General features: G+C 44.9%; 1 protein-coding gene across 5 annotated transcripts in view; it reads right to left on the reverse strand.

Moving 5' to 3' along the window:
• Positions 1-1,032: 1,032 nt before the first annotated feature.
• The window catches only part of LOC121545766 (kelch-like protein 21), a 37,203-nt gene continuing 25,681 nt past the window's right edge, over positions 1,033-12,554 (reverse strand). For all 5 annotated transcript variants that reach the window (XM_041856576.2, XM_041856573.2, XM_041856574.2 and 2 more), the window contains 4 exons: positions 11,343-12,467; positions 5,398-5,809; positions 5,054-5,126; positions 1,033-2,405 (listed from right to left, as the gene is read on the reverse strand). In XM_041856576.2, the coding sequence (XP_041712510.1) occupies positions 2,079-2,405; positions 5,054-5,126; positions 5,398-5,809; positions 11,343-12,417 (1,887 nt within the window). In that variant the 5' untranslated portion in view covers positions 12,418-12,467 and the 3' untranslated portion in view covers positions 1,033-2,078. The remainder of the gene's footprint in view (positions 2,406-5,053; positions 5,127-5,397; positions 5,810-11,342; positions 12,468-12,554) is intronic.

Below are 12,554 nucleotides of genomic sequence, written 5' to 3' on the forward strand. Positions count from 1 at the left end.
GGATTGTCTTGCATCATCAAGTCAAGCGGTAAACAGAGTAAACTAACAGTCCTGCCTGCAGTTTTATTGTGATAACTCACTGTAAGGACATCACTACAGTATACCAACCCAAACAACGCAGACCTTTTTTTTTTTTTTAAACAACAAACTTGTATGAAAAATAAGAACACAAACTGAATAGCATTACAGTAAGTAAACAATACTAAAAATGACAGTCAAACAATGTTACAGAAATAAGCTGAGAATGTGTTACTACTTCCAGTTAACAGTGCTTGTTTTACCATGATCTATCTTCATGTGTACCTGTGCCTCCTGTTGCAATGGAAAAAACTAACATTATCAGAAATAACACTACAAAAACATGTACATTTTCATAAATAAAATGAAACCATTCTAATAAAAATACAGCATCTATAATAAAGACAATCTTCAAAGAAAATATATGACCAGTAATTCATGCAGGCTATATTGGTAGTCACGCCAACAAGGTCTGAAACAGTCAGTCTGGATGAGGGAGAGGAAAATGGTGATCAGCATCTGATAGAATAATATCATTAGCCCCATTTATACCTGGTTCTAACCTGTGTTGTTTGTCCTGATCTTGTCCACATTCTGATTGTCTACACCTGTCTAAAAATGTGGGCACAATCAAAAGACACATTGTGATCTGATTGTGATCAGATCATCCTGCCTACCTCCGGAGGTAGTCAGACACGCATTGTGTATAGATATCTTACAAGTCTTGACAGATCTGGACAGAGAAACCATTTAAATAAGAATTATTTCGCCCTCTAAAATCATTGACAGGTGGGACCATTAACTGATTACATCAATATGTCTTACAATAAATAAATATTATTTTGAAAGAATAGCTATGAAAGAATTTGTATAAAGGAAGGGACCAGGAAATATGGTCACAATGCCGACACATTGGGAAAGGGGACACCTATTCAGTTGCACAACTGAATGCATTCAACCGAAATGTGTCGTCTGCATTTAACCCAACCCCTCAATCAGAGAGGTGCGGGGGGCTGCCTTAATCAACGTTTAAGGCGCCTGGGGAGAAGTTGTTGTTGTTGGTGCCTTGCTCAAGGGCAGAACAGCAGATTTTCCACCTTGCCAACTCAGGGATTTTAAAAAGTGACCTTTCAGTTACTGGCCCAACGCTCTTAACCATTAGCCTACCTGCCGCCCGGACGGATAACAGACAGTTTAATACCACGTGTAGACACATTTTTTGAAATGTGGGCACAATCAGAATGTAGACAAGATCAGGACAAAAGACCCATGTTAGCACCAGGTATAAACGGGATATAGAAATAGAATGAGAACTCATCTATGGAATCGATCACTTTGATGTGGTTCTATCAGCCCAGTCCCAGTTGCATCATATGCAACCATGCTCTGATTCCATCCTAAGGTTCCATTGCAGGTTCCTAGCAGTATAGCTCTGAACAAATCTCCAGATACATCTCTCAACGGTTATCAAATCTGGTTTAGCGCTAGAAAACATTGTGGTGGTTGTGTTGGCTTTTGGAATGTCTGGGCTCATGTTATTGATTCTGAAGGATGATGTTGGCTCTCACTCTAAACAACCGGAAAGTGGAAAACAGCTCCATAGTTAGTTGATCATGTAAAAAAATTATATAACCATAATCAGGACGATACACTACTACTGCCTGCCGTAGATTCCCATGTATGGGTAGCTTGTGCTTTCCCCAACATGAGACCTTCATACCCAGCCAGTCTATTAGTCCAGTCAATAATAGGCAAACTGAGTGGCAGGCAAGTAAATAACATAGGGATCACACAACTGCACACATGCTCTGTCACAGAAGTGGCACAATGTAATGTAATTACAGTCCTATAGTGATCTCATCCATGCAGGACAATTTGATCTTTATAAGCAGTTAATCACTAAAATCACATCCACTATAAGCAGAGTGCACTGTAACGTCTTTCTACCTATCTGTAGTATCATAATGAGGTGTCTGTTTTCAAAGTAAACCTAAAATGGCACTAATGGCTGAAACAGTGATCAGGATGATATCCCCTGAACTATTAGTCCATGTAGTGTGTTACACTGGGTTGACGTCATGGTTCTGGTTGAGATTGAGGTTGTGGTTGTTCAGGGCCTGGTTGCGGTGGTGTCGGTGCAGGTGGATGGAGTTGGCCTCGGGCAGGTCGATGGGTTCGAAAGTGTTGGATACGGCGGGCATGAACTGGCGGAAGATGCTGACACTGCCATGCCAGAAGGTGGGCTGTGGCAGGTGGCCCGCGGGGGTCCATGTACGGGTGGAGGGGTCATAAGCTTCCACCACGTCAGACAGCTCAAACGTGTTGTCATAGCCACCAGACACGAAGAGACGACCATCCAGGGCTGCCACACTGCCTCCTACATGGACCTGAAGAAGGAAATAAATCATAATATCAGTTGAGAAACACCTACAGTGCATTTGGAATGTATTCAGACTCCTTGACTTTTTCCAAGTGTTACATTACAGCCTTATTCTAAAATTGATTGAATTGTTTTTTTCCCCCTCATCAATCTACACACAATACCCCATAATGACAAAGCAAAAAAACATTTTTTTGAAATTTTAGCAAATGTATAAAAAATAACACACTGAAATATTACATTTGCATAAGTACTCAGACCCTTTACTCAGTACTTTGTTGAAGCACCTTTGGCAGCGATTACGGCCTCAAGTCTTCTTGGGTATGACGCTATAAGCTCGGCACACCTGTATTTGGAGAGTTTCTCCCATTGTTCTCTGCAGATCCTCTCAAGCACTGACAGGTTGGATGGGAAGTGTCGCTGCACAGCTATTTTCAGGTCTCTCCAGAGATGTTTGATCGGGTTCAAATCCGGGCTCTGGCTGGGCCACTCAAGGACATTCAGAGACTTGTCCCGAAGCCACCCCTGCATTGTCTTGGCTGTGTGCTTAGGGTCGTTGTCCTGTTGGAAGGTGAACCGTCGCCCCAGTCTGAGGTCCTGAGTAAGTTTTCAAGGATCTCTCTGTACTTCGCTTCGTTCATCTTTCCCTTGATCCTGAGACGCAGAGTAGGTGAGCGGATGATCTCCGCATGTGTGGTTTCCACTGTGAAGCATGGAGGAGGAGGTGTGATGGTGTGGGGGTGCTTTGCTGGTGACTAGTCTCCCAGTCCCTGCCGCTGAAAAACATTCCAACAGCATGATGCTGCCACCACCATACTTCACCGTAGGGCCAAAGAGTTCAATCTTGGTTTCATCAGACCAGAGAATCTTGTTTCTCATGGTCTGAGAGTCATTTAGGTGCCTTTTGGCAAACTCCAAACGGGCTATCATGTGCCTTTCACTGAGGAGTGGCTTCCGTCTGGCCACTCTACCATAAAAGGCCTGATTGGAGGAGTGCTGCAGAGATGGTTGTCCTTCTGGAAGGTTCTCCCATCTCCACAGAGGAACTCTGGAGCTCTGTCAGAGGGACCACCGGGTTCTTGGTCACCTCCCTGACCAAGGTCCTTCTCCTCCGATTGCTCAGTTTGGCCAGGCGTGGTGGTTTCAAACTTCTTCCATTTAAGAAGGATGGAGGCCACTGTGTTCTTGGGGACCTTCAATGCTGCAGAAATGTTTTGGTACCCTTCCCCAGATCTGTGCCTCGACACAATCTTGTCTCGGAGCTCTACGTACAATCTCTTCGACCTCATGGCTTGGTTTTTGCTCTGACATGCACTGTCAACTGTGGGACCTTATATGGACAGGTGTGTGCCTTTCCAAATGATGTCCAATCAATTTAATTTACCACAGGTGGACTCCAATCAAGTGGTAGAAACATCTCAAGGATGATCAATGGAAACAGGATGCACCTGAGCTCAATGACAAGTCTCATAGCAAAGGGTCTGAATACTTAGGTAAATAAGGTATTTCTGTTTTTTATTTGTAATACATTTGCTAAAACTTTTTAAAAAACTGTTTTTGGTTAGTCATTATGGGGTATTGTGTGTAGATTGATGATATTATTTTTTAAATTAATTTTAGAATAAGCCTGTAACGTAACAAAATGTGGAAAAAGGGAAGGGGTCTGAATACATCTCTGCATGTCTGGCAGACATATCAGTATGGATGACGGATCACCACCTCAAGCTGAACCTTGGCAAGACGGAGCTGCTCTTCCTCCCGGGGAAGGACTGCCCGTTCCATGATCTCGCCATCACGGTTGACAACTCCGTTGTGTCCTCCTCCCAGAGTGCGAAGAGCCTTGGCGTGACCCTGGACAACACCCTGTCGTTCTCTGCTAACATCAAGGCGGTGACCCGATCCTGTAGGTTCATGCTCTACAACATTCGGAGAGTATGACCCTGCCTTACATAGGAAGCGGCACAGGTCCTAATCCAGGCACTTGTCATCTCCTGTCTGGATTACTGCAACTCGCTGTTGGCTGGGCTCCCTGCCTGTGCCATTAAACCCCTACAACTCATCCAGAATGCCGCAGCCCGTCTGGTGTTCAACCTTCCCAAGTTCTCTCACGTCACCCCGCTCCTCCGCACACTACACTGGCTTCCAGTTGAAGCTTGCATCTGCTACAAGACCATGGTGCTTGCCTACGGAGCTGTGAGGGGAACGGCACCTCCGTACCTTCAGGCTCTGATCAGTCCCTACACCCAAACGAGGGCATTGCGTTCATCCACCTCTGGCCTGCTGGCTCCCCTACCTCTGCTGAAGCACAGTTCCCGCTCAGCCCAGTCAAAACTGTTCGCTGCTCTGGCACCCCAATGGTGGAACAAGCTCCCTCACGACGCCAGGACAGCGGAGTCACTCACCACCTTGTAAAGTGGTTATCCCACTGGCTATAAGGTGAATGCACCAATTTGTAAGTCGCTCTGGATAAGAGCGTCTGCTAAATGACGTAAATGTAAATGAATACATTCCGAATGGACTGTACCTTAAAACAAAACTTGTGTAGTCTGCAATTACAGACACACATGCATTACATATTTTGATATAAATACTATTGTAAAGGCTGAGGGAAAATGTGGCAAGCCATAAGACTAACACTTAGAGTGTGTCACATACCTGTGTCATGGGACTGATCTTGTCCCAGTCATTCTTCTGAGGGTTATAGACGTCGACCTCTGCCGAGTCATCCCTAGAACGCAAGAATCTACAGTGAGAAATGTCAGGCCTAGCCAAAACCATTTACCATTCATCCTCCTTTTGTCTGTTTGACAGCTACAGCTGATGCTATTGATAGATAGGCAGTTTTTAAACATTATAATAGAATAATTGACCTCTATGTCCTTCCATATTATGTAGATAGTTTATTTTTTATCTCATCCAACTTTCATTAAGTTGATCCCATTGAGATTTTATTTTATTTTTTATATACAGTCCCACATTCCTGTCCATATTCTCCTCACCTGACAAAGTATATGAGCCCATTGAGAGTGACAGTTTTGGGAGCGAAGGACCATGGCGGCAGCTCACCACAGTTGACCAGGGTCCAGCGATTGGCTTCCACATCATAGCACTGGATGGCCATGTTATCCTCCCCCGTGGTGGTCATGGAGCCGATGGCGTAGAGGCGCCCCTTGCAGGTGGTGGTGGAGCAGTTGTCCATAGCGTGCAGCATTGGGGGCAGGGCCTCCCAGCAGTCCAGTGCATGGTCGTAGCGCTCCGTGCTGTCTGGCGCCACCACGTACAACTGGCCCTTGAGGACACAGGAACTGTGGTACTCCCTGGCTTTCAGCATGGGCGACACCTCGGTCCACTCGTTGACGCTGGAGTTGTAGCGCCACACGCCGTCGTAGAGACGTGAGCCGTCAGACCCTCCTAAGGACAGGAGAGAAGGGTGTCTGAGATGGAAGAGATCCACAAAAATACATTCTGTTCCTCACATGTGGTCAGGTACAGTTGAAGTCGGAAGTTTACATACACTTTACATTTTACATTTTAGTCATTTAGCAGACGCTCTTATCCAGAGCGACTTACAGTTAGTGAATACATTTTTTTTTATACTGGCCCCCCGTGGGAATCGAACCCACAACCCTGGCATTGCAAATGCCATGCTCTATCAACTGAGCTACATCCCTGCCGGCCATTCCCTCCCCTACCCTGGACGACGCTGGGCCAATTGTGCGCCGCCCATGAGTCTCCCGGTCACGGCCGGCTGCGACAGAGCCTGGATTCGAACCAGGATCTCTAGTGGCACAGTTAGCACTGCGATGCAGTGCCTTAGACCACTGCGCCACTCAGGAGACATAGGTTGGAGTCATTAAAACTCGTTTTTCAACCACTCCACATAATTCTTGTTAACAAACTATAGTTTTGGCAAGTCGTTTAGGACATCTACTTTGTGCATGACACAAGTAATTTTTCCAACAATTGTTTACAGACAGATTATTTCACTTATAATTCACTGTATCACAATTCCAGTGAGTCAGAAGTTTACATACACTAAGTTGACTGTGCCTTTAAACAGCTTGGAAAATTCCAGAAAATTATGTCATGGCTTTAGAAGCTTCTGATAGGCTAATTGACATAATTTGAGTCAATTGGAGGTGTACCTGTGGATGTATTTCAAGGCCTACCTTCAAACTCAGTGCCTCTTTGCTTGACATCATGGGAAAATCAAAAGAAATCAGCCAAGACCTCAGAAGAAAAATTGTAGACCTCCACAAGTCTGGTTCATCCTTGGGAGCAATTTCCAAATGCCTGAAGGTACCACGTTCATCTGTACAAACAATAGTACGCAAGTATAAACAAAATGGGACCACGCAGCCGTCATACAGCTCAGGAAGGAGACGCGTTCTTTCTCCTAGAGATGAACGTACTTTTGTGCGAAAAGTGCAAATCAATCCCAGAACAACAGCAAAGGACCTTGTGAAAATGCTGGAAGAAACAGGTACAAAAGTATATATATCCACAGTAAAACGAGTCCTATATCGACATAACCTGAAAGGCCGCTCAGCAAGGAAGAAGCCACTGCTCCAAAACCACCATAAAATAGCCAGACTACGGTTTGCAACTGCACATGGGGACAAAGATCGTACTTTTTGGAGAAATGTCCTCTGGTCTGATGAAACAAAAATTAAACTGTTTGGCCATAATGACCATCGTTATGTTTGGAGGAAAAAGGGGGGCCTTGCAAGCCGAAGAACACCATCCCAACCGTGAAGCACGGGGGTGGCAGCATCATGCTGTGGGGGTGCTTTGCTGCAGGAGGGACTGGTGCACTTCACAAAATAGATGTCATTGTGAGGAAGGAAAATTATGAGGATATATTGAAGCAACATCTCAAGACATCAGTCAGGAAGTTAAAGCTTGGTCGCAAATGGGTCTTCCAAATGGACAATGACCCCAAGCATACTTCCAAAGTTGTGGCAAAATGGCTTAAGGACAACAAAGTCAAGGTATTGGAGTGGCCATCACAAAGGCCTGACCTCAATCCTATAGAAAGTGTGTGGGCAGAACTGAAAAAGCGTGTGCGAGCAAGGAGGCCTACAAACCTGACTCAGTTACACCAGCTCTGTCAGGAGGAATGGCCCAAAATTCACCCAACATATTGTGGGAAGCTTGTGGAAGGCTACCCGAAACGTTTGACCCAAGTTAAACAATTTAAAGGCAACGCTACCAAATTCTAATTGAGTGTATGTAAACTTCTGACCCACTAAGAATGTGATGAAATAAATAAAAGCTGAAATAAATAATTCTCTCTACTATTATTCTGACATTTCACATTATTAAAATAAAAGTGGTGATCCTAACTGACCTAAGACAGGGAATTTTTACTAGGATTAAATGTCAGGAATCAAGTTTAAATGTATTTGGCTAAGGTGTATGTATCAACTGTAGCTAAGTGGTGCTTATTGAAAACCCCTGCATCACCCTTTGCTGTTCTAGCAGAGAGGAAGTCACCAAGAGGTCAAGCAGACATGAGATCTGGGTATCAGCTTTACGTGGAAGTGGACCTCCACAATACTTGCCACAATTTCTATGATGAATAACTTGGCAACTGAATAACACTACGACCCCACCAGACATGCCACCAGGGATATTTCCACAGTCCCCAAATCCAGAACAAATTCAAGAAAGCGTACAGTATTATATAGAGCCATAATTGCATGGAACTCTGTTCCATCTCATATTGCTCAAATGAACAGCAAACTTGGTTTCAAAAAACAAATCAAACAAAACCTCACGGCACAACGCCTCTCCCCTATTTGACCTACAAGGAAAAAAGTATTTGATCCCCTGCTGATTTTGTACGTTTGCCCACTGACAAAGAAATGATCAGTCTATAATTTTAATGGTAGGTTTATTTGAACAGTGACAGACAGAATAACAACAAAAAAATCAAGAAAAACGCATGTCAAAAATGTTATAAATTTATTTGCATTTTAATGAGGGAAATGAGTATTTGACCCCTCTGCAAAACATGACTTAGTACTTGGTGGCAAAACCCTTGTTGGCAATCACAGAGGTCAGACGTTTCTTGTAGTTGGCCACCAGGTTTGCACACACTCCTCTTTGCAGATCTTCTCCAAGTTATTAAGGTTTCGAGGCTGACGTTTGGCAACTCGAACCTTCAGCTCCCTCCACAGATTTTCTATGGGATTAAGGTCTGGAGACTGGCTAGGCCACTACAGGACCTTAATGTGCTTCTTCTTGAGCCACTCCTTTGTTGCCTTGGCCGTGTGTTTTGGGTCATTGTCATGCTGGAATACCCATCCACGACCCATTTTCAATGCCCTGGCTGAGGGAATGAGGTTCTCACCCAAGATTTGACGGTACATGGCCCCGTCCATCGTCCCTTTGATGCGGTGAAGTTGTCCTGTCCCCTTAGCAGAAAAACACCCCCAAAGCATAATGTTTCCACCTCCATGTTTGATGGTGTTCTTGGGGTCATAGGCAGCATTACTCCTCCTTCAAACACGGTGAGTTGAGTTGATGCCAAAGAGCTCGATTTTGGTCTCATCTGACCACAACACTTTCACCCAGTTCTCCTCTGAATCATTCAGATGTTCATTGGCAAACTTCAGACGGGCATGTATATGTGCTTTCTTGAGCAGGAGGACCTTGCAGGCGCTGCAGGATTTCAGTCCTTCACGGCGTAGTGTGTTACCAATTGTTTTCTTGGTGACTATGGTCCCAGCTGCCTTGAGATCATTGACAAGATCCTCCCGTGTAGTTCTGGGCTGATTCCTCATGATCATTGCAATTCCTCACCGTTCTCATGATCATTGCAACTCCACGAGGTGAGATCTTGCATGGAGCCCCAGGCCGAGGGAGATTGACAGTAATTTTGTGTATCTTCCATTTGCGAATAATTGCTGTTGTCACCTTCTCACCAAGCTGCTTGGCGATGGTCTTGTAGCCCATTCCAGCCTTGTGTAGGTCTACAATCTTGTCCCTGACATCCTTGGAGAGCTCTTTGGTCTTGGCCATGGTGGAGAGTTTGGAATCTGATTGATTGATTGCTTCTGTGTGCTCCTAATCTCAGCTCGTTACCTGTATAAAAGACACCTGGGAGACAGAAATCTCTCTCATTGAGAAGGGGTCAAATACTTATTTCCCTCATTAAAATGCAAATCAATTTATAACATTTTCTACATACGTTTTTCTGGATTTTTGTGTTGTTATTCTGTCTCTCACTGTTCAAATAAACCTACCATTAAAATTATAGACTGATCATTTCTTTGTCAGTGGGCAAACGTACAAAATCAGCAGGGTATCAAATACTTTTTTCCCTCACTGTAGGTTGTTTGTGTGTATGTATTGATATGTAGGCTACGTGAGCCTTTAAAAAATGTTGATGTAGTTCTGTCCATCAGCTGTTCTTGTTTATTAATGTTCTGTATTATGTCATGTTTCATGTTTTGTGTGGACCCCAGGAAGAGTATCTGCTGCTTTAGCAAAAGCTAAAATGGGGATCCTAATAAAATACCAAAAACATATACAATTTCAATAGTTTAATCAAATGCAATATCTTCTTTCAGTTTCCTGGCCATGTGCTGTACTCATATTCTGTGTCAGTATGTAGCTTCACCTTGTAGGTGTAATGACAATATTGCCACAAGGACGTTGAATCAGACGTACCCTACTAAATCAACCTGTCAGCATGAAGACACCTTTCATAAAACTAGCCCATTCCCCAACCATGTGCTCTGTGCTGCAGCCATATGCTCCTTCTGATCCTGCTGCCAGCAATGGTGCGGTATGAGAGCACTGCTAATGATTTATGACCCCAATCACTGGCCAGAATTACAGGCAGCGTGCGAGGGCCTGGGATGTTTTCTCAGTGGAAACACTGTATTTTCCTGAACCTGAAGGTCACTCGGTAATGATGATGGCCCCTCATTTAGACCTGGGTTCAAGTAGCCTCCTATTTAAAATCACTTCCAATGTGTTATCTGTGCTTGATTGAGCTTGCCTGCCTTAACAAAACAATAGAATATTCCCAAAATGGCAAACCCTGCCTATCTAGCACTGCACTCAGGTTCAAATACATTCTCAAAGTATAATATAAACTTCAAATTGTATTTGAACCAATGATGTATATAAACCATGGCTGCGCCCCTGCCCAGTCATGTGAAATCCATAGACTAGGGCCTAATGAATTTATTTCAATTGAATGATTTCCTTACATGAACTGTAATATTTTTGTTCAGTATCATTTAAAAGTATGAATTAAGGTTTCTGTAATAGTATAAACGTGTGAAAACAAATGTAGACATTAATAAATGCATTTCTATAGCTTCCAAAATATGTTTTACAATGGTGGGGGAGTGCCAAGATGGAGGCACGGTGGCTCTAAACAGCATCAGTCATCTAGTGTATATATAAATATTTGATGTGAACCCAGGTCTGTCTCTCAGTGATGAGCCCACGGACCACTGCTGCAGTCCCTCCCGCCTAGCTAACTCACCTCAATACTCCTCTCTCTCACATATTGCAAGAGTAGCTGGCTGCTGTGGTTTATTTATACTCACACTGCCTGCCTGCTATTTCATAAGATGCAAAATGGAGCATTCTGGTAACAGAGTGACTAAGACACCACACAGCAACTTAACCACTTATGTACACTGCAGTCCATTGTCAAGTTAAGCCTAAACACTAGATGTAGATTATAGCTGGATACAATAATGTGTTTAAACATATAGCCTATGTTACATCTTAAAAGAAAGATGATATGCTGCTATATCCAGCAAAACCGAACTCCAATACCTTTTATACTTTTTCACATGAATAAACTACTTATTAACCTTCATAAATCCATTATAAAGTATACCTTAATGGTAAGTGTTACAAAAACATAAATAGTGTGTGCAAGAGTGTACAGTATGTCAGGGCATTGTCAACTTACCTGTGACGTACATATCGTTGCCCAGGGCAGCTATACTGTAGCCCCCTCCCAGGTGATCAGGGAACTCAGCCAGATAGCGCCACTGTCCAGTCTGAGGGTTGTAACAGTCCACAGTGACCAGCTCATCGCAGTCCTGGTCACAGCCTCCCACCACAACTAGGATCTCAGCCAGGCCGGTTGAGGGCCGTGGCCGCATGCGTTGGCAGGGTCTGTCGTGACGGTCGTACTCACACGACTGGAAGCTCCGGGCCTCGCTCACCATTCTCAGGCAGGAGGGGGAGAGGTAGACCAGGGGGTCGCTCTCCACGTGGGCGAGTAGATAGAACCGGCGCACGAAGGGTAGTCTGACCTGCTGCAGCAGCTCGGGCCAGTAGTGGAGCCGCCTCTGTAGGTCCGCTTTGATCCAGCGCACCGCAATCTGATAGGCCGTCTCCTCCTTGTCCACACACAGTGCGTCGTCCGACACAAACTCCAGCAAACGTTTCCAGGGCAACTGCTCAAAGTCCTTGCCTTTGGCCAGATCCACAATGTTCTTGAGGACGAAGCGGCGTGCGCTGACGGCTAGATTGCGGCAAGCGTAGGCCTCGGCAAAGTCCTGGATCTCCAGGCAGTTGGAGACATCTAACCTCTGCTCAAGGAAGGCACAGCAGGCCTCTTTGACCGAAGGGAACTGGAACAGGTCGGCAGTCTTCAGCAGAAGATCTACATTATCCTGGGTGACTGTGACTCGGCCTGTATAACAGAAGTCCACCAGCAGGCCCAGCAGTTCAGCAGACACCTCATGAAGAACCACACGGTCCATGGCGCTCTCTCTTAGTGTCCCGGCGAACATGGCCCTGAAGTAGGTGCTGGCTGCGGCCAACACGGTGCGGTGGCAGTGGAACTCCTGGCCCTCGGCGCATAGGGTGACGTCGAAGAACTTGCGCTCGGCACGGAGCTCGTGGATCCCCCGGAGAAGGTTGAAGGCGTGGGCCGTATCGAAGAAGGGCAGCGTGGACAGCTGCGTCTGGATCACTGGCTTCTCAGACATCACTCCTTTCTCTATCCCACCTCTGTTCATCACTCCTCCCTCCATCTCTCTGTTTGGATATCTCAAAGGGGTTGTACTCAGAAGACTGGGTTAATCTGAAAAACAAAAACAGTATTATAATTTATTTTACAATCCCTTCTAAATGGGTTCAGATTCACAGACTCACTCACTGTACCACACTC

Source organism: Coregonus clupeaformis, chromosome 30, assembly GCF_020615455.1.
Source record: "Coregonus clupeaformis isolate EN_2021a chromosome 30, ASM2061545v1, whole genome shotgun sequence".
Taxonomy (NCBI): domain Eukaryota; kingdom Metazoa; phylum Chordata; class Actinopteri; order Salmoniformes; family Salmonidae; genus Coregonus; species Coregonus clupeaformis.